This window comes from Embiotoca jacksoni, unplaced genomic scaffold, assembly GCF_022577435.1.
Source record: "Embiotoca jacksoni isolate LCO1_2020_lvr unplaced genomic scaffold, fEmbJac1.0.p SCAF_25, whole genome shotgun sequence".
NCBI lineage: Eukaryota > Metazoa > Chordata > Actinopteri > Embiotocidae > Embiotoca > Embiotoca jacksoni.
In genome coordinates, this window is record NW_027185376.1 from 1,452,661 (window position 1) to 1,477,768 (window position 25,108).

At 41.0% G+C, this 25,108-nt stretch overlaps 1 protein-coding gene across 5 annotated transcripts in view; it reads right to left on the bottom strand.

The window, feature by feature from the left end:
- dlgap1b (discs, large (Drosophila) homolog-associated protein 1b) overlaps window positions 1-25,108 on the bottom strand; it is an 89,908-nt gene that overhangs the window by 37,569 nt on the left and 27,231 nt on the right. For 4 of the 5 annotated variants that reach the window (XM_069159512.1, XM_069159513.1, XM_069159509.1 and 1 more), the window contains exons 2-4: window positions 21,392-21,477; window positions 6,301-7,431; window positions 3,919-4,133 (exon numbers count right to left, since the gene is read on the bottom strand). In XM_069159512.1, coding sequence (XP_069015613.1) covers window positions 3,919-4,133; window positions 6,301-7,365 — 1,280 coding nt within the window. In that variant the 5' untranslated portion in view covers window positions 7,366-7,431; window positions 21,392-21,477. The remainder of the gene's footprint in view (window positions 1-3,918; window positions 4,134-6,300; window positions 7,432-21,391; window positions 21,478-25,108) is intronic. The other variant, XM_069159511.1, reaches the window with a different exon arrangement.

The window sequence follows — 25,108 nt, forward strand, 5'->3', positions numbered from 1 at the left end:
TTCGAAAACATTTCTCCATTTAACACAACTTTCCTCCTGGCTTTTTCATATTGAAAAGAATCTATTCAAAGCTACAGCATGAATGCTTTCAATAGTGAGTCATGCTGCCAGTTTGTTTTATCAACATGGTTCATTCTTTTTTTAGATAGGTGGTTTTCCGTTAAGGCGTTCCAATAGGAATACAATGCTATGAATGCATATTTAAACAATTTTTTCTGTCAGTTGTAAGGCAACAGAGGAATCCGGTGTGTTGTCACAGATTCCCCAGCTTTATTTCAAACATCCTTTGTCATGACTTTAAAGACAATGATAAATCGATTACCTAATATACTGTGCTCTGATACGGAAGCCCTAAATGACTAAAAATCAATCATTATTAATTTGAAAAATGTCCAAACAGTCACTTCCCAAATGTGAATATATATTAAAAAAAAATGTCAGTCTTCTATGATGATGAATTGAGTATGAACTACACATGTGATGAATGTCTTCTGATCTTATTATTGTAAAACGTCATTTTCGGATCACATATTGTAGTGGTGGAGGTTAGTTGAAAATGTAGGCATGAAAATGGTTAAGTTTAGGAAACAAATTGTGTTTGTATTAAAATGACCACTTCTATAAGGCTACGGTACCTCATCATCATGGTTGCAATAACAACTATTTGACTATGGGTAGGAAACAACTTTAGTCGTGGTTAAAAAAAAAAATTGACTAGTCAGAAGAATGCAGGAACTAAGCAGCAGTATCCTTTGTTAAAGTCTAACATTTTATAAACCAAACAATCATGAATTAATTAAGAAAGTCATTTAAAATCAATGTAATTGCACGTTACAGCACTATTTAACAGTCTAACTAAACACATTAATAAATTGTTGTGTGGAAAAGATACAGTAAATGTAAACTATAAAGGAAAAAAATAAGAAATTCAACTTTTTGTTCTCCTCTCTGTCGTCTTCCTGTCTTCTACCTTTATTTTTCTCCATGTACTATATCCCACTGTACTCTGATTGGTCAACTGATTATAGAATTGAAAAGGTACATCTTTAAATACAAACATTAAAGGTCACACTGTATATTCCAAACCCGTCCATCTATCAGCCACCTGGTTGATGTACAGAGAAATATGGTAAGGAAGAATCTACATCAAAATTCAATCCACATCTCTTCTTGATTTCCCTGTGGGGCAGATTATAGAACCAATGATGTCTATTGTGGCTACTTGAGTGGTAGACTCGGCCTGTAATCAGAGTCAGTGTTTCCCAGGGTGTCCCTCCATGGAACAAGTGACATTAATGAACTCATGTTCCTCTGCCAGTCAGGAATCAGTGCCGTCTAAAGCTTGAATTGTTCTATTAACTGTAGATCGTTTTTTTTTCTCATCAGTCTCTTTCCACATCTTCTCCATCATCACATTTGTTTGCTTCCCATCAACTCTCCTGCCAGCTTGCTTTCAAACTTGAGAAGTTTTCTCTGTCCAACTTCCCTATCTTCTTTTACTTTGTCCTCTTTTAACCTTTTCTTGCTTTCTCCTCTGCTCAGTCACTGTCTGAATAAAAGCCTCATTCTATGTGAGACGTTCAAAATAAACCTGATACAATCTAAGCCAGGAATAAATGAATTTAGCAGCAATTGGAAAGATGGGCTGTTAGTGAGTGAGGGAAACAAAGGATGTAATTTTCTCTTGAGCCTGTCGTTGTCGGCCAGGAATGATCCAAGACATTTATAATACAAGTTTTTATCAGCGTGCCAAGTGTTTTAATAAAGAGGAGGGTTTAGATTGGGCGAGAATAAACAAATTTCACAACTTCTCAGGAACAATTCTCAACTCGTCAAGGACACAATGGTCACAGAATGGGCTCGGAAACATATGAAACAACAAAGCTGATTATTTAATCATCGCGGAGTCTAACAGACTTGTGCCAGCTCCCTAAAGCAGCGTGTGAAAACAAGATTTCAGCTGCTCCCGCCTCATTCTCTATCTCCAATGTGCAGCACTGTAGTTTGGTTTGTTCCACTGGGTTCCATCAGATGATGATGGTGTTCCCCGGGCCAAATTCAAGTCATTAATGGGCCCCAAGCTGTGCCACTTGCACTTATGTAAGGGTGTGTATGTGTGTGTGCTTGTGTGTTTGTGAAACCAGTAACAATAACTGAGCACCCACTGGTGTTCTTCTCATCTCTGTATATTACACAGCTAATCAGTCACAGCCCCTCCTGCAACATGAGACTCGTGTCCTCAATTCTTTCACTGTTCCAGTGCAGTGTGACGCAAATGATCTCCCATGAGTACAAGTCAATGTAGGGTTGAGGCAGCAGGTCATGTGTTGTTATGTACAGTTTTACAAATGTTGGAATGACAGGTGAGATAGTGATGAATTAAAAAGGAGATTTCTGGTTTATTACAAATTGCTTTTTGATATTTTGGCTGTCAATTCTTTGGTTTATGATTGCTTTGGTACTCAGCAAAGTAAAAGGGAACAGGATGACATTGCTACAGTTGGTGGAGCATGAGCTGTCAGTCAATCAGACAAGTTGTAAAAAAAAAAAAATCCAACAGACACCCCTTTATTTGGAGGAAGAAGAGACAGTGACTGCACCAAAACTGCAGTTACTACTGCCTCAATGCCGAGCAAAAATGTGTGTGTGTGTTTGTGTGTGTGTGTGTGTGTGTGTGTGTGTGTGTGTGTGTGTGTGTGCTATTATAGAATTAAGGTATGCCAAAGTTAAACCAAAAACTTCCTGGTCCTGTACCTTGCACCATTGGACCTTTATTGGACAGTGTTGCCACATTCTCTCAGCAATGTATTTGTTCAGTGTACTGTTATTATTGCTGATAGGAATGATGGCCAAAAGTACAAAAATAAGACCCAAGTGGCATGAAACCAACTTTTCCAATCAAATTTACTGTTGATGACACTCGTCCGTCTAATATTTAATAATTCAGAATTTAGATTTGTCCTTCCTTTTAGAGAGATGAAGTCAAAACCACTGAGTTTCTTCTGTTCACCAAGTTTAAACAAGTGTCAGAAATTTTCTTGATGGACGATTACTGCTGAATATTTCATGAACTCGTGCTGTGAAAAAAATACACTGCTGAGCAGAGAAGGCATTATGTAACAAGGACCAACCTCATGACAATCTTCAAACGGCTAAACTCAGCTTTTAAACCCCACTTGTTTCAAAAAGAATTGTTTAGGGAGAGAGAAAATATTTGACGACGTTCTCAACCCACAATGTATTTCTGAAGAATGGCTTTTTGTTTTTTCAGTGCGTGAACAGGCATTGTGTATTTCACATCAAGGCTCAAGTCTGGTCAGTGTGTTTGTGTGATTGCAGAGGCCAGCGAGATAGAAGTGTGTGTGTCTCAGTTGTAAACACATAACAGGTAATTAAGCCGTGACCACTGAGGGGAACTTCCACATAAGCCAGACGGCTGCCGGGAATACAAGAGTAACACTGGCTGCTTCCACCTCAATCTGCTAGTTGACTTTTCTCTTTGATTTTCATTGCCTTTATCTCTCCTGTCTGCTTCACTGACAGTGTGCAGTTTGACTGCTGCCTTTCAGCACACTTGAACATGATGTTCACAGGCATGTGCTCAAACATAAGATACAGGCAGGCCTGCAGTTACAACAGACCACATAGAAATACTGAAATGATTAGTTAATTAAATGATTAGGTGGAGGGAAGAAATTCAATCAATAACATTTTGTTAAATAGATTAACGGCAAAAAGCCAAAATGCTAAAACATCATTGGTTAAAATGTATCAAATATGAAGAATTGCTTCTTTATATAACTGTATATTTAATAACTTTGGGTTCTTTGACCTTTCTGATTTATTAATAAAAAAATAAATTAATAACTGAATGACTGATTTAAAAATAATGGTTTTATCGCGAGCACACACACTCACTTGAGCGTGGTCATCTCCGTGAGCGACGGCTGCGTGGCCTTCAGGTAGCTGGCTCGCCGCGCCTGGACCTTGGGCGAGGGTTTTGGGCTGCAGTCCGAGTCACCGCTGTCTTCTTCTGCCATGGCCTTTATGTAGCTGCCGCTGCGCATCCGCCGGCACGGAATCTCGTCATCCTTCCCCAGGGGAGAGAAACCGCTCCAGTCGTCCTGAGGCACCTGTGGAGGTGAAGTGAGATTAGGTGCAGCGGAAATGAACGAGCGTCACCCTAAACACTTGAGAGCCCCTACAGATGCACTCACACGTGAAGTAGACACGACCAGAAATACCCGTGTCTACAGCACTCTTCATACCTTAAAAGTTTCAGTAGTAACAGTATCATTGCAGGGTCTGCCTTGATCACACCATAAGCCTGTCAGTGCCGGTGGCTTTCTTTTGTCTGTCCTGTGATGCATGCTGCATATCAAATGCAGGGAATTTATATTATTTTGAAAAAACGTTGCAGTAGCCTGGCCTCTGTCTGCTCTCCTGACTTTTCACACACACTAATGAAGGTAAAAAATAAAAAGGAGGCAAAGCTATCTCCTAGCCCTAATCTACAAGAGAGGGAGTCAAAGACAGCAGACATGGAGAGAGAGAGGGTGAAACAAAGGGGTTTTTTGTTCAGCAGAACCACTGCAGTCCCAACGTGAGTGGCTGTTAGGGAACCAGCTCTGAAGTGAAAGAAATGAGATACAGAGCGAGAAAAGAGTGCACGAGAATCATTCAACAGAGTGGTGTGTAGCTAGGAAACCAAGCTGACCTTGATGTCAGGGGCAACTATAGACTGTGTTACCATCTTGGGAAACGGTGGGTCTGCAATGGCGTCAAAAGAAGCGAAGTGTTATTATTGAGAAGAAGCCATAAAAAAATGTCATGCTTTAAATGGCTTTTTTTTTTTATTTATTTATTTTTTTTTTAAAATCAGCCTCACAGTAGAGCAGAGTACGTAATATCAAAGATGTTGTAACTTGTGAATGATGCATGAAAGGGGAAAGCATTAAATGAAGTGATTACGTGTGCGTGAACATCAAACACTGGATTACAGAATCCAATCCCAGTAGGTGATGCAAATAGCATGTCTTCTTGTTTTAAGGATTGAAAAAAAAAGAAAAAAAAAGTCTGAAGGCTAACTCGCCAGGCTGCTCTCCTTGAAAGCCTGTTTTTCCGCTTCCGTCTCGCTTTCCAGAGAGAAAGCAATGGCTCTTTTAGGCTGGAAGAATTGTTGCTATACTGCAGTGACAACATCCTTCCTTGATCTACTCCCTCCATTTTCCAGGATGTTAAAATGCACGGCCATACACAACTTTCCCTCTGTCTTTTATGTTCCCCTACTCTCGCGTTCTGCCTTTTACTTTCATGCTCTCTTCTGTTGCCCTTATTTGCTCTCCTTTGGTCCTTCTTTTCCTGCAGTCCACACACACACACACACACACACACACACACACACACACACACACACACACACACACACACACACACACACACACACACGCCTCTATTCTCTCTGCCTTGTCTCTCCATTTCTCTCCTCGGGCCCTTATATTTGCAGCTCACCCCAATGAAACGCATGTAATCTGAAACATTTTTATCTTTTCCTAAACAGAAAAAGAGAAGCGTGATCGGGTGAGTAAGTGTGTATGTGTGCATGTGTGTCTGTTTGTCTGTGTGAGTGTGTAACCACTGAGCTTCAGGGACTGGAGCAGTTTTCTTTCCGCTCTTTGTCTGCTCACCTCCGGCAGTCTCTGATCTCATACTGGCACCATACTCTCTCTGCGTGAATAAGATACACCACCGCTGCTTTGACCACCATGACTCACATCTTGACAGCTGTATAAATGTAGGTCCATGAATCAATTTGCCATTCATGTTCTGAGAACAGATCAGTTTGCATTTTGGGTCTTCTTACCTGTGCTTGCGTACTGTAAATAATCACCGGTTTAGTGTGATGCCATATGAGCTTATTTCTCCAGTAATTTAAATGGCAAGTACTCTATCTGGTGACATATACAGTGCAGACATAATAGCATAAACATCGATGGGCTCAAGCGTGAAAATTTCGATGGCCGTGAGCACAAACACAGAGGAGCAGATGACATGTGATGATACAGCAGAGTGTTTTATGATCAGACAAAGGATGAAGTCGACATGAGACCAACGATCCGGGGAATGACAGGATGGGGTCTGGGCCACTGCGTGCCTGATCAATCTCTCTAACTCGCCCAGACAGGTGCACAAAAACAAATGCAGATACAGGCACAAAAACAGAAGCACGGAAGAGCGGCTGGCACTGGATGGTATATGAAGCATGACATGCGAGGGGTGGGGCCGTTGTAACAGTCCTACCTGTAGGAAGTGGCAAGTGCGTTCCTGCTCGGCTTTCACCAGCGCTTTATCTAGGTTGACTGAGGCCTTCTGGTAGACCTCTCTTGCTCTGCTCACCGTCAGAGTAGAAGACCACGAGCTCTTCTTCAGCTGAACCTGGCCGTCGAGCGCGCTCATGAGAGGCAGCGCTCCACTGTTACCCCCGGAGCACGTTGAGCACTTCACGTCGTTGTTGCTGCGCGACGTCTTGAGGGACTGGGCGCTGATGGTATTGTAGGACTCCATAAAGTACTGTGACTGGGATTTGTTCGGGTGGCGCCCCATGGTCATGACCCCTGAAGGCATGCCCCCACTGGTACCCCCGTGGGTGTGATGGTAGAGGCACACCTCCCGGTCTAACGTGTCGTCTGAGCTCCAGTAGCCCGAGATGGCAGTGCGCATCTTAGGCTCCGACTTGGAGCGGTCTTTGCTCTTACTACGCTTGCTGTGCTTGAGAGTGCCAGAGGATGAGGGAGGATCGTCGGGACTTGATTTGCTGCCGTTCATCCTCCCGCTCCCTCCTCCACCACCAGACCCCGAGGGCCCCTCCAGTGAGTGGGACTTGGTGAAAAGCTTCTGGACAGAGTGAACGAGGTGGCGGATTCGACCGGGACTGTCACTGCGTTGGTGCTCTACCGCAGTGCGCTTGTACTGTAGCGTGTGGTAGCCTTCACGCCGCAGCGGTGCCTGGCTCTCGAACTGCTCTAGCAGGTTCGGGGGAATGCGGTTGTTGTTCCCTCCACTTCCCTTACTGCTCCCTGCAGGCCCGGTGTAAGGCACCAAAGCGCCACACTCCTCCTTCAGCTCATGGTGGGAGCTGTAATGTCTGCGTGGGAAGGTACAGCTGGCCAAATCGGGATAGGCATTGCACTCAGACTGGAAGGAGTTGCGCTGGGTGTAGCATGGGTGGTCAGCAGAGTGAGCCTCCCCAGGGTTGAGGAAGTAGGACCGACGATCCGAGTGTCCCAGGGTCATGGACTCGTAAGAGGGGTCGCAGGTCATTGTGTGGTGGTGACTGCGGCTGCTGGACAAGCCTTTCATTGTCATCGTGGCGGGTCAACGTGCACATCCAACTGCCACCGCAGGAAGTCTGCGCAGGCCCGAAAACTAGCTCTTCAAAGAAACAAACAGCCATGAGGAAGAACAGACAAACAAGAAGAGAAAGACAGAAGAGAGAATTATAAATATCTTGTATTTGCATACACTCAAAGCACAATTTAATGTCTTCATCTGATTTAATTTGAAGAAGATACTTTTTGGCACTCCTTCACAGATGAGAAAACTTGCTGATGTTGACAGGACTTGGACCTATTCTTCTCGTTTTATTTGTCCTTCAAAACTTCAAAAGGAAGAGGTCTAAATATAGAAGCCACTTAGCATGTTGTCCCTGACACCCAGATCTGTCCTCGAGCTTCCTCCTCCATTTCTCTGTTTACTGTGGTAGATTTTAGTGAAAAAGTGACAGCGGATCGAGGAAACGGAGAGAAACAAAAGGACAAGAGGTATCAAGAAAGAGTTCAAGCCTATATCCAGCTCAAAAGCAGAGACTTAATCCCTCAGATGATTTCACCAAAACTGTCCGATGTCTCTGAAATTCAATCTAGTGTTTTCGCAGAACTGTCGATGAACCGATTGGGTAGTGCTCAAAAAGCACATTCATTTTTGTTTTACAATAAACCGCTCAGTGTGCATGCATGCACATCCCCCTCACCCACAAACACAACGCAGCCTGATCCTGCACTTTCCCTCTATACCTCTAGCTCTTCTGGGGGCAAACTAATTGGCCAGTAAAACCCAGCTGACAGCTTCTAGGCTGGTCGAGGCAACTGCAATAAACGACCTTTCCCTTACATGGTGACATCAAAACAATGGCATCCATCAGCGCCCTTAAACTGCCTCCCTTACCCTTCTGGGGCTGCGGCTGGCTAGTCGCAGAGCCCACTCCGTTTCCAGTGGACTGGAGGTGAAGCTAACGAGACAATAATAAGAGCCCACGCACCCCCATGTAGCACCATGACAGTGGTGTAGCCGAGCCTCAGCGGGCAATTCATTACATTATGGCGATTTATAATGCAGTAGCAAAGGCCACTGAGGTAAATAAAAAAAATAAAATAAAAAAAAAAGAGAAAAAGGGGGGAAGAGAAGAGAGGGGAGAGGAAATAAACATAAGAGAAAATGAGGGAGACAGAGCAGCAGAATGAAATATCATGTCGAGTCTTTACATAACTAGAGGACACGGTGTAGGGCACATGCGAGATGTATTTATTTGCATGAATATTCGAGTGAGCCAGATTTATTATTTTCTTTGAGTGTAAACTAGGGGACGGATTAATTGAAAAACTGGGGAAATTATTCATGCAACATCCTTGTCCGTACTAAACCAGAAGATTAACTCACTCTGGGAGAGAATTAAGCTAATATATTACTTCTCCATTGTGCCAGTAAAAATAGAAAATATACATCGGTCAGTCCCCGCCCCCAATCTGCAATTCACTCACGAGAGTGAGCTGACATAAAGCACGCACAACGCACCACAAAGACATGCACAGTGTCCGCTTCTTGCAGAGCACTTAAAAAGTGGGCTGTGTCCAACTAAAGGTATTCATTGCAGTTGACAGAGATCCCTTCTGTTGGCCGCTGAAGCACAGAATGTGACCTAAATAAAAGGCCCTCGCGGTGATCCACAGCAGCGTGTTTGTGGCACAGCTGTCTGCAGCGCTGCACTAAAGCTGAAAAGCTGAAGTTGGGTCATGCTGGCTATCTGCCTGCTAGCAACACATACACGCACGCACACACACACACACACACACACACACACACACACACACACACACACGCTGACATACAAATACATAGTGTACCTGACAGGCTGCATATCCGTGCTGAATTTTGATGCTGCTAGCCTGTAAAGTGCAGTTTATGAACAACAAGAAGAGGCTCTGCTGGTTGCACCGTGTCTGTCAGGTGTGGTCTGCAGTGACGCGCACTCGTAGGCTGCTGCGGTTATGTATTATGCTGTATGTCCATCATAGACTGACCCTGTTGTGTCTCTACCTGTCTCGTCAAGCCAACCGCGATTTAGCACATCAATAACTGGACAGGCCACTCATAAAATATTTCAGTCAAGATACTGACGTAATCATTTCTAGGTTGCAATGGTCCGTTCCTGCACAGCACATAATGCAGTAAAACAGAGCAGATTTATCTTTGTTCAGTTTTTGAAATCATGGTTCCGTGATTTATGAAAGTATTTGCCATCAACTGACTTTTTAAAGTTTTATTTGACTTGTTTTCAAACAAGAACCCCTTGAAAGGAGTCTTGATGACTACATGATATCATACCACAAGCTACATGTCCCAGGTAACATGTGAACATTCTCAACAGTTGATGACCCGTGCAGAAGAGAAATAGTATCATCTTTGTTCTTGTATTACTGTATGGAACATGTTAGTCCTAATATAAAGAAAAATGTTGTTCAAACATACACACCTGGTTTCTCAGCTTATTCTGTTCCTATTTTCATACACAATGTTCTCTTTTAACATTACAAAAGAAAAGGCTAACGTTAGACTAATGTTTAACTCTGCAAAATCTCAGTGAGGAAATACTACACCGTGGATGTGTTAGTCATAAACAAACTAATGTAGGGTGATTAGTACGTGCTCATTGTACTTAGGTACCACTGCAGATTATTAGGCGAGTTAGCTTGTTAGCCCCTGAGCATTTGCTCTATAATATCATACATTTTCAATATGTGGACAAATCCGAAGCTTGACACACCTTGTGCTTAGTTGATTGGCTGAGTGGACAAATGCAAAGTCCTGAGGACAAATTAACCCACCTAATGTTTCAAACCAAAATAAAACTGCATTAAACCACTTTATATATAAGGTGTAATACCACAGAGTATTAAAGCTGTATCCAAAAAACTCTCAATAAACCTCCAATAGACTCCTGTTCAAAAAGCATCAACTTCTCTTATGAAATACAAAGTCATAACATTTTTCCACAAGTCATTATGGTGTCACTCTTTTAGGTGACGAAACGCTGGGCTGCTACTCGGATAAAATGAAAGTAAACAGCCAGGACATGTTTGCAACCATGGAAACCAACTCTCGAGTAGGAATGAGAGCTGAGATATATAATTAATTCTTAAAAAAAAATCAGCTGAATTATTTTATTTATCAGAATTTTGAGACATAAATCTTTTTTCAGAATTAAAGGTAGATTTTTTTTCCTTAAGTGACTACATCAAACTTATGTGCCAAAAGAGACAAGCAAACAAATAAAACTCTACAAGAAAACCCAAACAACTTGCTCCCTCTATTTTGTGTGAGCAGGCTCGAAAACCACTGAGACTTCATTACATTTTAAAGTGATCGTATACTGAACAGTAAAGTGTGCAAACAAAACAAAGGAGTAGATAAGACAAGTCAGGCAATGAATGTTAATGCCCATTAACACCTGCGCTGCATCAGCACAGCAGGAGAAACTCCATTTGAATTCCACGTGTTTTCTTGGGCTCAGACAAGATAAATAGAAAATTGATTTTTCCTCTGTCATCTAACAGGAAAAGCAAACTTGGACACAGTGGTCTGATCTACTCTTAATTTTCTTTACATCAGCCAGAGCTTTGAGACTTACTAAATTAAATAAACAAAGGTGGTGTGAGAATGCAAAGTAACATTACTGCATACCATCTTTGCAGAAAGTGGTGAAATCAATAAGCCTCAGTGTGAGACGACAGCAGCGGCTTCTCCTGCTTACAAAATAAAAGGCAGCTGTATGGATTGCAGTTAGTCTGTCTTCCTCAATCGACATTAAACGCTGGTTGCAAGATGGAGCTCAGGGCTTACAGAGCTTCTTTGGAGCCTTTAGGGGCTACAATAGAATGTCTCCGACTTCTCTCTTGAACCTGGCAATGTTTTCTCCAAATGCTGAAAACATGATCATTCTCCTCTCCACGGGAGGTCAAATCACTTCTGTGGATGTGGATCCTCTTGTGTGTGATTGTGTGTTCCTGTGTTTGTGTGGCATAATCAAAAGAAAGAGTATGGCACTTTACCCCCAGTTTTCAGGTTAATCAAAGCTTTGCCTTTGACCCTGCGAGCGTTTGCAGTCTCGGGCTACTGCATGATATTAGTACATCACAGAAATGATTATAAGGGTGGAGATACTGCACACCCAAAGCTATATTTCTCACGGTTTCCATGTGTGAGACAAAAAGAAGGTGGAAGTAGGCCTGTAGCCTTGTGACTATTTACTGTATTGCACCTGTACTCACATAAGGGCAAAGCAAAACAATTTACTCCTGCATGCCGAAAAATCCTTCAGGACTTAATGTTTTTATGGCAAAATGTGAAAATGGCCTGCGCTTTCAAACTTGACAAGTTAGTGTTTTTGCATACTTGTCTGATGTCAGCTAGACATGTTGGATAATAAAACATATACTGTACACTGTGTTCTTATCATTTTTCTTGAGACATTTAAAAATATGAAGGATATATGCTGAAAACTCTTTGTTCTGCTTTTAGGAGTCTCTGTGCTTCTTTGTTTCTGGGTCAGTATTTGTGCACACATAAGCTGGGATGCCAAGGTATCAAACCATGCAGATAGCTGTGGTTTAATCTCCTCTGGTTTAAAGATCTGCCTCGGAGACTTCTGCTGTCACCACAGCACAATTGCAGTGAACAGACTGCGGTGCATTTCAAGATGACATTTGAAAAGCTTGACATTCATGTCTCTCTGGAAACAATTTTCCAGTAAATCTGAACACTCCACAGATCTTACTGGAGTGAATTTTTGAACAGTAACTAATTGAGCAAAAGTAAAGTCCATTTATCTCCTCTCTAATGTGATTTTAGCAGAGGGATTATTTCAAAACAGTGTCAAATGCATGGTAATAAACCTTCTTAAAAAAAAAAAAAAGAAAACAAATTGTAATTTGTGGTAACTGACCCTTTAAAAGCAAAGTTCAAAAAGGTAATTGAGCAGCATGCTGTAGAATAAACAAGATAATTAGTATTATGCTTTTCTGAGCAGAAAAATCATTGAAGTGGAAAATAAATTGGTCTGTAAAATACTGAACACTATAAAAAAGATCTCTGTCTTACTGCAGACACACATACACACAAGGTATATTCAGATATTCTGTAGAAACACTTTGGAAGAACACTCACAACAACTTCACCAAAAGTCTCACACACACACACACACACACACACACACACACACACACACACACACACACACACTCACACTCACACTCACTCACTCAAAAAGGAACGATGCAGCCGGCAGTGAAGCGGTAACATCGACAGAGAGGAGATTCTCTTTGTGAATGTGTGAATGGTGCCTTTAAAAACGATCCCCCAGAGAATGATGTCGTAGAACATTTTAAAGACAGCCAGGGGCCAAAGAGCCGTTGAGGAAAATGGTAATTTTTTTTGTGTTTCCGGATTATATCGAAGTAGCTTTTAGGGACGTCAGGAGGGGCTGAGAACCACTAACTTTAATGTCTTGCTGTTAAAATGACTCTTAAATGATAGATGACGGTCTCCCCTGACTGTCCTCATGGGCTGCAGAAGGGCAATATTTTGAAGAAAAACTGAAGATGATTGCTTTTGGTTTATGTCTACAAAAGCAATATCAGATATGATGAAAGTCGTATAGAAATGGGAAACTGATAGAAAAAAAATGCTTTTAGCATGCCGTCTTATTTAATGGGGGAGGGTGTATTTCTTTTCCATCACAGACAGGTTTGTATGTACATGTTTCAGAATTTACTCCAAGGAAGATAAGAGGGCCGTATATCTTTACAGTATCAATAAATAACAGTTTACGTAACAGCTTTGAAGCATTAAAAAAAAAAAAAAAAAAAAAAAAATGTACTAGATGGATCGTTATACCATGTCAATGTTTCTGCTCACTGTATTGGCTACATCATGAAACTATGTGCCTTCATGGATGGATTGATGATCCTGGTTTCTGCAAAACAGCTCCTTTGTCTTAACCAAACTAATTAGGCCGACTGTCAGGTCTCTGTCTAACAAATGGAGTGACTGTGGGTGAGTTATAGCTCAGGACCCGCCAAACATATTCCAGAGACAAATTCCTCAAGTGATGAGGACTATTCGATCAAGGTAAACAAATTAACAGAGACATTAAGTCTAGCGAAAGCCTGGTGTTGTTCGTCTCAGGCAGAACTGTCACTGGGGCTCTTGTTCAAAGAACTTCAACAACACAGACTGGTGTGCAATAAAAAAATAAATAAAAAAATGCAGTAATGGAGGCTACCAAGCATGGGATTCAAAGGTCATTTTAATTTTACGTCAGTGACTGTGGCTTGTGAGAGTGCATTTCTGTGTAATTCTTTTACACGTCATTTCTGATATGCTTATTTCCACCTTTCTGAATTTCTTTTTCCATGAAAGACCATGGACGAAAATATTCAACTGGAGTTTTACATAAGTTTGTTTACCAAAAAAAAAAAAAAAAAAAAAAATCACTCAATTCTATTGTGACATGGTGGATGAATGTAGATATTTCATATATAAAACAATTGTAGAGGAATATATAAAATATAAAAACCAAAAAGTTTTCTCAGATTGCTATGCAGAAAAGCATTCTTCGCCTTTTGTCATCAAAATCAAAGTCCTCTTTCAGGAATCCCTTGATCTTTAAAGGAAAAAGATTGAACTGAGTGGCTCTGACACTTGGCTTTGACTCCATAACAAAAGGACATGACTCCAGTAAGATTGCTATTGTATGGCTTAAGTTTGAATCCATCACGGGTATACTGTGGGAATATAGGACAAAGATAGCAGCTGCTATCAGTTCTTTTCATTTTAAAGGCTATATTTATAGTTGGATGTAAAAAAAAAAAAATTATAAGGCAGTCATGTGATCTCTCAGAACAGTTAGCTCAATCCACAGTGTAATCTTACCAAAACCCCATAAAACAAAATTAATGTTTCACTTTAGATAGATTTTTTTGTAACTTTAACAATCTGATTTTCATACTTTATGGTAACCTGTCCTACATGCCTTCTTCAGGTGCCATGTTTTCTCAAAAAATTAGCCAACGCCTAATCTCGAAAACTGGCATGCTGTGCTCAACATGACACACAACCATCTGCAAATATGGAAACATCCCAGATACATTTTCTACAACATGACGAAGTTGTATTTTTAAACTGGTTTACTTCAACATTAAAACTAGTGGATAAGGATTTTCTTTTTCTGAGTTTAAGGCAACATTTTTCAATAAATAAATTTTACTGTTTTCAATTACAGGTGAAAGAAAACAGGATAAAAAGAACCAAGAGAGAAACACACACAAGGGATGACTAATCATGGATGTTAGTTTGTCATCAAAAAACCCTTTAAGGGGCTGCTATATGAATAAAAGGTCACTAAGCCTTTTCAAATAATCTACTTCCACAAACTGTGATATTACAGGGTGTGATAAAGTATTATTTTCTTTTTCCTCTCTCTCTCTCTTTCTTTCTTTTTTTTTTTTTTAATAAAGTTCAATAAAGCTATCCATAAAAAGCAGCCAAGGAAATTGGACAAGGGAGGACAGCATCACCATGGAAACAAATGGATTTTCTTGTGGAAAACAATGTGTTTTCACCCCAGCTAATGAGAACTCATATGTACCAACCGCTTTGGGATCATATGTGTAGACAGCAACAGAAGTCGCCATTTGTTACGCTTTATATCTTCATGTACCCATAGGGCGTGAAAATTGTGAAAAATGGTCAAACTCCAGTTTTATCATCTGTTTTTTAGAGCACAGAGATTTTGATTGGTGACCAAGACATTTATAATTTGTGAAAAATGTAACGTAAAAGATACAGAGAAATACTATGAAATTTGTGAAGTTATTTCATTTAGCCTGCACTTTCCACCAACATCATCAAAACACCGTGAGGGAATCATTTTGGAAAATTGGTGTTCTTCCAATTGAGTCCCAGAGACGGAAGCTGTTTTGATCACTACTTGTGGCCCATTAGTTTACTAACACACTTTGTGTTTCTATTTTTAATATGCTATGCATGTACTGTATAAAAGAGTGCTTAGTATAAAACAGGGGATAGACTTCAAAATCCCCAAATCCTCCCTTTATTCTTTGAGTAGTAGTAGCTTTCATTGGCAAAAATATATTTCAATTATGTATCTATAAATGGCAAGAAAATAAAGTGCTCCAATCCTTTTTCTTTTTTTTATCACATCTCTTCTCAAAGTGGGACACTGTAACATTAAAAAGCTATCCTGAGCCTGCCAGCACACAGACGTATAAAGCATCAGGTAAAAAGCATCTGCCTATGTTTGGATACGCACATTTTGTGCTCACACAGAATAATAACGTTTGTGTTTATTTTCTCTCTTAAGAGCTATAAAATCTGGGACACCTAATTCTGGACCATGTGGAAGCGGAGTAGTGTTGTGACGGTGATAACTAAATCGGACCCTGGAGATTCAGGGCTTTTGTTCCGCGTGTGCGTCTTTTTGCATGGGCTACATAACACAGTGCACCTTCATCCATCAACCACAGCCATGACCCACATGTGAAAAAACAAATGCTAATGCTGCTAATGTCAGTGTTAAGCTCGCAACTATTTCTTCCTCGTGGCATTTCTGCATTGTTCACACACTTGTAGCAGATGATAAGTCTGCTGCTTCATTATAACATCTATTTCCAGCAATACAGATGCTTGTGAGCAGCACATATAAAACTGAACATGGACAATTCAACTTTACAAAACTAGCTGTGTATATATTCAGCTACCTCACTCTTTGTCCCACATTGTGTTTTAAAAAAAAAAAAAATTAATTATACTTCTACGAGCTTAAAATGTGACTCATGGTGGTACGTGACTTGCAGAGCATTCATATATGAAAAAACACAGACCCACATTCGCTGCAGTAAGAATCAGGTTGTGCACATGCACTTTGATTGTACAGTATGCATAGTATAGTCACTTGCAACTGTCAGGCAACACCAGCATCAAGCTACTGCCAGAGGCGTTCACAGTGTCAGGTGATTTTAAGCAACTGACTCTACAGTTAATTACATGTCAGGAAACAGCTGACCTTAAGTTCACACAGCTAATGTGTTAATATTCTTTTAGCGAACAAAGTCCAAATACCTGCTAAATGTATTTCGCTATACATTTTATGAAACTTTTATTGGACAATATGTGCTGAATAAAGATGAAATATTGTATTAACTAAGATTGGCATATGATTCTGTAATAAATCATCTTTAACGGTCGGTTTCTTTTGGGGAAACATCCAACTGAAGCTTTTTGATGAGATTACCTTGACTCCGCCTCTAAGACTCGTGCAAGTTCATCTGCTCAATTTATGAAGGGCAAAGGTCACAGTCTGGTTACAGGAGCAACTTGGGTAAAAAAAATAAAAAAACAGCAAGAAAAAAGCTTGATGATGTGTGCCGCTCCTTTGCTGTGGGTGGTGTGTCACATCGAAGACACATCAACAGATGCTTGACAGATCTGGGAGTGAGATCCAACTGAGCAAGAGGGAAGAATGGGGTGTGTGTGTGTGTGTGTGTGTGTGTGTGTGTGTGTGTGTGTGTGTGTGTGTGTGTGTGTGCGCGTGTGCGCGTGTGTGCGTGTCTAACGCGCTGTCCTCTCGCATGAGCGCCCGTGGACGCATATGAAATGCGACACACATGTAGCACGAAGCAAGCAATCACAAATACAGATACCACCCCATGGATACACATGCTGGTCGGTCACACACACACACACACACACACACACACACACACACACACACACACACACAGTCACACACGGTCACACACAGTCACACACGGTCACACACAGTCACACACGGTCACACACGGTCACACGGAGGCTAGGAGGCATCATTCCAGCTCTCCCTGCACACCGTGGAGATCCGAACCTCAACCAAACATGCTGCCTGCACAGAGAGCAGGTGTCAGACCAGGTGCGATGCTGTGCGCTGACAGTTAGCAGCTAGCTCCCAGCTGACCCCGCATCAAAAACCTGGCGACACAGAGTCGACACATTCCCCGACTAAATTGAATCTAAGAAGCTTATGTCATCAAAATGGACTCGGTAGTGTCTCCTGTTAACCCAAGCTAAGCCAGAGTCTATCAAAGCCTCAAGAACTGAGGTGCTGTTAGTTTCCCTCAGCAGAATTCAGCGGCTGGCTGCTCCGTGAGCTGGTAGCTGTGGTCAGCACGTTATGTCACTCAGGGTGGAGGTTCAGCAACATCTATAATAAATGACAACGCATTAAAATAGACGAGGAGAAAAAAAAAGAGAGAAAGACATCAATAAATGGAGAGACATAACAAGAGAAATTGAGTAATGCACCGCAAACAATACTGCAGCACAGTTAATGTTCATCTCTGCCCCCAATTAATTCTCCTTTGTTTATGATTCAGTCTAGCTGGCTGGACAGAATTATAATATCCTAAAAGCAAAATGTCTCCCCCAGTTTAACACTTTACATGTTACTTCTGCATCCAAGGCCACTTAAATCAATACTTCTGTGTATAAAAACCTCTCTCCTCGAGCTGGAAACAAGTAAATCGGTAAATTTTCAGGGTCATTCCTCGACAAGATTCGTCCAACAGCATTCAGGATGTTCTGTTCCTTTCTCTTACAGTCAAACAGTGTGAGAGGGGTCACACTTTACAGCCTATTAGAGACAAGTATATATATATTTTTTAGAGTAGATTAAATAGTACGTGGGTCAAATAAAAAGCCAATGTCATACTTTCAAAATGTTTCAAATACTTACTATTAAGTGACCTGCAAATTTAGAAAGATACTTAAACTGTAATATTGTTTCATACCTTTTAACTTATTATACTTGATATGATGAAGTCAGTTTTTTTGTTTTTTTACCATGTGCTAAAAAGCACATTATATTAATGTATTTCTTGAGTTGTCCTTGTGCAGTTAGGTGTTTAAATTAGAAACAAAGCACTAAGAGTGTTAAAGGTGATTTTCTGTTGAGTGTTTTATGAGCAGCCAAATGAACTGTGAAATGTGCCGCTCATCGAGCGAGTTAAATTAGCTTCCCATTTCATAATTTGCTTAGGTACACACTGATAACAGCCTCCAACTTAGTGGTACAATGAGGTGACAGACATTACATTAAATAACATTTACTCTTTGCATATTAGATGCTGTCGTGGGCAGCGCTCGAGATGTGAACCTCCGTCATGGAGTCTCATTTCTGGAGAAAAAGAGATAGAATCTTAAAATAGTCTTTGAAAGATAGAAAAAAAAAAAAAGATTTAATCAAAATTTGGAAACGTGTTATTATGAATTAATGAAGTGGAAGATAAGCCAGTCGTAGCTGAGTGTTTCCTAGCACTCTGAAAATATATTAAGGCCTCATTAATACCTTAATCATAAAACCCATAAAACAAAGAGCTGCTAAAAGCTTAACAAATGTTTGCAATACAAAATAAATGTATTCATTATGCTAACAATTAGTCCCCTAAACTTGTGTATTAAACTAATATTGATCCATTCAAAAATGTGTTTTGTATCACCAACAATTGACATCAAACAGCTCCACAACACTGTCAGTCTGAGAACTAGTATCATCTACTGCAACCTACTTATGCCAGTATGTATTCTCAACAAACTCCTCTTCGCCCGCAGTGTAAGAAATGAATCACAACACCTTCGCGTCGCAGCTCCCTAGCTGAACAAATTTGTTCCTCGCAAGGTGACTTGAGTAGATAATCTCAGTCCGGGCTGTTTATTGTTAATCTGTGTGTATCTGTGACAAGCACCTTTGAGTGTATGCAGCACGGGGAGAAGATCTCACATGTTTCCCTCACTCTCAGCAGCGAATGTAATATCCACCTGGACGTCCAGATACTTACCCCCATGACACTCTCCCTGCCTTCTCCTCACTTCCCTCTCTACTTTACCGACAACCCTCCGCCATTATGTGATCTTTCGTCTTCTATCTTTTCCCTTTTCCCAACCTCGCATGACCGCTCTGTTCTGCTGTGATTGCTAGTGTCCATGGCTCGCCTCCCACTGGCCAAGATTTACCTCATCTGATAGTACCTAATTACATACGACCTAATCTCCATAAACACACTCTATAAAAAGCCGCTTGACGTTGGAAACCAAAAATGTGCTTTTCACAGGGTAACATTGAGATTTTAGTGTCCGAATATTTTTTTTTTTTCAATTGAACGGTGTGTTTGCACAGCGGGAAGTCTGTGACACATCCTCAGTTATGATCCCACTGGCTGCTGACTTTTTCCTTCCCTCCCTCCCTCTCCGAGCTTCCTGGGATACACAACACACTGACTTGGAATCTGCTGGTGAAGAACATTACTTGTTTTCAAATAGCCTTCGATGATGTCCCAAGCCAATGCAATGATATGTTTTCAAATGGTAAGCTGTGCTTGCTATAAATCCAGCATTTTGGCAGAGGCCCCAGGCCTCAGGGTTCAGGATTGGCTCGTGTACAAGAGCTGAGCTCGAGATGGGATCCCATGCGTGATTATATATTAACCGCTCAATGACGATGCATTATTTCCTGTTTAATTCAGCTGCAGCGATATTTTAAACACAGTTTTATTCTGGAAAAATGATTAACTTCTAAAAATAAACCCAGGTTTTTTGTTTTTTTTTGTCATTTCCTGTCAGTGTATACTTCAAATATTCAGACCGCTTCACTTTTGCAGACTTCAGAGTTGTTGTAAATGTAATTGAATTATTAAATTTATCATTCCCCCCCCCCCAACAATCTACACTCAATAAACCATAATAGCATAGTGTTCAAATTAAATTTACAACATTATAAAGTGTGCAAAATGTGAAGGGGTCTGATTGGTTGTGACTGTAAACTCTGTTGCTTTACAGTCAATGATAAATTAGTCCACAAAAAAAAAATCCATTGATGAATTAAGCTAAAATAAAAAAAAATTTAAACCTCGTAAGAGACCATAGACTTAGACCTTAAGCATACTATGTTTCAGCCATGGGTTTACATTGAACGTTGTGAGACGTCTCAATTTCAATTTCTGTCTTCCACACAAAGGTCAACATGTTTTTGCCACAGCTTTGCCAGATCGTCCAGTATATATATTTTTCGGAAAATAAGATCCATGGCACTGTGACTAGGATAAAATGGGAAAACAGTAAGACACACCAGCTGGGGCGTTCTTCAGCCCCTTCACGTTCCTTATGTCATCACCCTGGCTGTATTTCACTCGATAGATTTGTGTGGCTTTAGACACCAAAATGTAACATTCATAAACAGGATGGATCTCGAGTGTATTACAGAGCATCCATTAGCGAGTAAAAGAGGTGATGTCAGGTTATGAGGTCAGAATTCATGTTTTTTATTTTTTATTTTTGTCTATCGAAATCCTTTGCCCTCCCCTCAGTTTGCCATCTGAACAACATTGCTAGAGTGCTAAGGCTTATTTATGCCTGGCAGAGTAAAGATGTTCAGCACTTTTACTCGCTATTAAACGTTTTTACTGACTTAAAAAAAAAACTGTTTATCTCACCACCGCCATCTGTTTTGTCGCCAGTTATAATTATACAAACAAGTAAAAACACTTTCACCCAAACAGTCTCAGTGAAACATTTTCTCTTCTTATCTTTAGTTCGCTCATCTCATCTCTGCATCTTTCCATCATCCCCCGTTTACCTGCCATTCGCCGCGCTGTCACTTTCTCTGTCGCGTTTGGGTCTCCTTCTGTCTCATTTACGCTGCCACTGATGGAGGGCTGTCAACCCTGACAGATGTGCTTCCATTGAGGGTGCACTAAAAGGCTATATCTGGTGCAGAGGAGGCTGCAGTCAAAAGGTCAAAGGTGAATTATGGGCAGCAGTCAAAGGCAGCTTTAACGAAGTTGACAACGTAGGTCAAGGTTTATCGTTACGCTGCTTTATCTCTACGCAACCCATTTTGTGAATGGTCGCTGACCTGGGCATCAATAAAGATGCATCCAAGGCTGCTTATAGCAGCACTGTAGGCAATATATTGAGCCAGTGGAGAACAAGCATGCAGCGTGTAACTCACCTCCTTTATTGTTTCATCTTCGGCATCTTTTCTCTCCTGTGCTTAATTCCACACTCCTTGTCGTCTGCGTGTGCACATTTCTCCACCTTGAATTGAATAAAGAGGAGAATCAGTGGTGGGGAGTTCAACACAACATATCAAAACACTCCTATGGTGCCCTGGTGGCTAATGTGCTGGTCCGTGTGCCATGTGCTCCCGCTGTGCTGTTGCTCCCTGCTCTTTTTTGAGACACTCACCAGACTGCACTGTATTTCATTACTGCTGAAATGCTGGGGGATGGTACAGAGCACACACACCAAAAATAAATGTGCAAGCCCTTCCTGCTTTTAAGTAGATCGAAGAAGAAAACTTTGGTTTTCATTGACCAGAGTGGTTGGATTAAAATACATTAAAATGCCTGTGTATAATCAGCTAAACCCCATTTTGTTAGGCTGTTAAATCACTGCACCAGCATGCTGGTTTTGATCCTAAACCCTGTCTTTTGGGAAGCCGCGTTTCAGGGAAACAGCACAGAATGAGGAAGGGGATGTGCAAGATTCATTTTAAGCCTATTTGTGCTTATTCAAATCTAGCATGTTTAGTCCTTGAGGTGTTTTGAGAAAGGATGAAACCAGGCTTTGTCTCAGGGCAATGACTTTACTGTTGAAAGGCAGTGTGAGCAGATAACCTTCTTCACTTCTCTCATTTCTTAAAGCACATTAGAGTGGCCCGCAGAATTTTTTAGACGGAAAAGATATAAGATGCGAAGATGCATCTTGTATATTTATTTCTTGTAATAACCAAACCAGATTCATTACTATGCTTTTGAGAATAAAATCCTTGCAAATTAGGTTTCTAGAAAGCATCTATTTCCTGATGCCCCACAAAGGTGATGAAGAGGAGGTGGCAGGTAGTTCACTGTGGGGGCACCGAACAGATGGTGGTCTGTCCGACTCTCGCCAGGTGGGATTTGGTTGGGACAGGTTGCCCACACACAGGTCAGAGGGAAGGCACTAATACTCCAGGGGGTCCTCTTTGTGTGACAACGATGCAGGGATGCCAAAAAACAAAAAGTGTGGCCATGTGAATGGCACGCAAAGTTAGAGCCGAATCATAATAAATCACAAAACTAACCTCATCACGGAAACTTTACGTCATGGTCTTGGAAATAGAAGATTTGATCTATCTTGTGCCATTTGACGTCTGATGTTAAGGTGTATTTTTAGTTTTATGCACTGGTAACTCTATGATATAAATACAAAAAAAAAAAAACTAGTTTCATGAGGTTCATGCCAAGTGTAAAAAATATTTGTGTTTGGAATATAAAAAGAGGACTAATCAGGTCTTGCCTCTTTATCGTGATGCCTCACTAGGTGTTAAAGGAGCTGATGACCAAATGGAGCACAAGATGAAGTTTCTTAGGGAGAACTGCAAACTGTTACAAATGCCAAGTAAATTGATTATTAAGGAAGATTATTAGTAGATTATTAAGGATTTTTACCATTAAGTGTCATTCTAGACAGTTTGGGCTAAAAATGTAAATTGATCGGCTCATGCTTTGTGATGCTCCTGTTTCTAGCTGCTATACTTGTTGAACATTTTAGCGCTGATCTTATGCTGATTGTTAGCGGCGATGCTAAATGTGTTCCCATCATTAGAGGGTTCTATTCACATCTGTTCAATCAAATTTGTTTTGATATTTTAACAAAATCCATCTAAGGAGCTCAATATGTTGAAGAACAATATAAAACTTCTCAGCATGTCAGATTTTCTATCAGACATGATTTTGTCAAACCGCTCGGCTTGCAGATGGAAAGTCGCGCATCGTCTTGGGTGAGTATTTAAGAAGGAAATCATCATTTTATCCCACACAGTAGCTTCTGTGTGAATATCATGACGGCATCAACATAATCAATCGTGATAAAAACCATATCCAAATGAACCCCTTTTGAGTTGAAAATGAAATATGACAACAACTTAAGTAAAAAGATGCAATTTCACATCTCCCGCGTCCTCTCTTTTCGTCAACCAAGTCACCTCTTCAGGGGAGAATTTCAATTTCACACTCTGCTGGGGTGCATAACACACACATCACTTAAACACAGGTAGAGACAAAGTTAGATGAGGGGATGGGAGGGGGGGTTGGTGTTTGTTAAAAATGGATCAGCATATGTATTCATGAATGAGTAAACAACCAAGTAATAAACACAATTAAATACATGTGACACACTGTTGGCAGGCTAACGCAGCTTTTAGAGCAACATTGTCACTGATCTCAGTTAAAGAAAGCAGTATAGGAAAAGCAGACCCAACAACCATTTCCAAACTTACATCGACACAAAACTTATGATGTCGATAATCATTATTATTTCCTTAATTTAAATGATTTTAGATTAAATATTTGGCTTCTGTAAACTGCAGCTCTCATTCATTTCATTTTATTTGCTATCTGCAATCTGAATAATTCATCCGTGCACAATAAAAAGCAAAAGAGGGGAAAATGGGTCTGTTAAAAACTGGAAACCACTGTGACCTTCTGTGTGAAATAAGTGGAAGTCGGAAAAGCGATGCATACAAAGAGATGCAAGGTATAAGGCAGGAAAGAGAAACGACAAGGGAGCAGAAACAGAAACCGGGAAAAAAAACGAGAGGAAGTAAAATGAGAACTGTACAAATGAGGAAAAAAAGTTCCTCTCTTGCAAGAAGAAAAAAAAAAAAAGTTCGTATGCTGGAGTGTGATACGGAAATAGGCCCCTCTGTATTCATGAATCTCTTAGAGCACAATCAATGGGGTAAGAGATACATAAAAGATGAGACTGAGTTTGACCTGTGCACCGAGGGGGGGGAGGAAAGGAAGGGGGGTGGTGCTCAGCAGAGTCTGGGCCGGAGGAGACGGCGATTTAGACTCTGCCGGGGCATCCTTTGAAGTTTTGGCAGATGAGGAAGGACCGTGGATCAGCCTGTGGCCCTGCTGCATTAACCCCCCAAGCCCCAGCTATGGTTGCACTGAGTCAGCAGCAGTACCAGCGGGCTGCCTGCCCGGCCAGCGTGATACATAATCTCTACGCTGGTGTAGCACAGATCCATTATACGCAGCCATTATTCAAACTTCAGCAGTGATTATCTCTGTGCTTTATTGCATTTTCACAGCAGCATGACTTCACACCAGTCGGCAGCAGATCTGATGTTGATGCTTGTTTTGGATGGATTTTGTGGAGCTCATAACATCAACTCAGAAGTTATTGTATGACTCCTTATCTGCCAGCAGAGAGCATAAAGACACAGACAAGAATCTTTATCTAGTTGAAGATCAAGATCAGAAAGGTCACTCTCACACATGCATGCACACGCACGCACACACGCACACACGCACGCACGCACACACACACACACACACACACACACACACAAGCTGGTTGTTAGTGCACTTTTGCCCAATTGTTTGAGGCATGCAGGCACTGTGGTGATAAATAGAAGTGAGTCACGTCAGAAAGAGGATTAGAGGTGCTGTGAAAAGGCTGTGAATTATTGACAGAAGAGGAGGATTTGGATTTAGCTTTGCCACAGCCTCTAGCCCCTCCCCCCTACCTACGTACACATACGTACACGTAAACTAGTGATGACTTAGTAATACCGTCTCAGGTCACTTTGAACTGACATTGCTCAGGAAAACTATAAGTCCAAGCCGCGGTCCGCTTTGACCCAACCTTTTTTTTCTATTAGGGCTTATCCCATCAC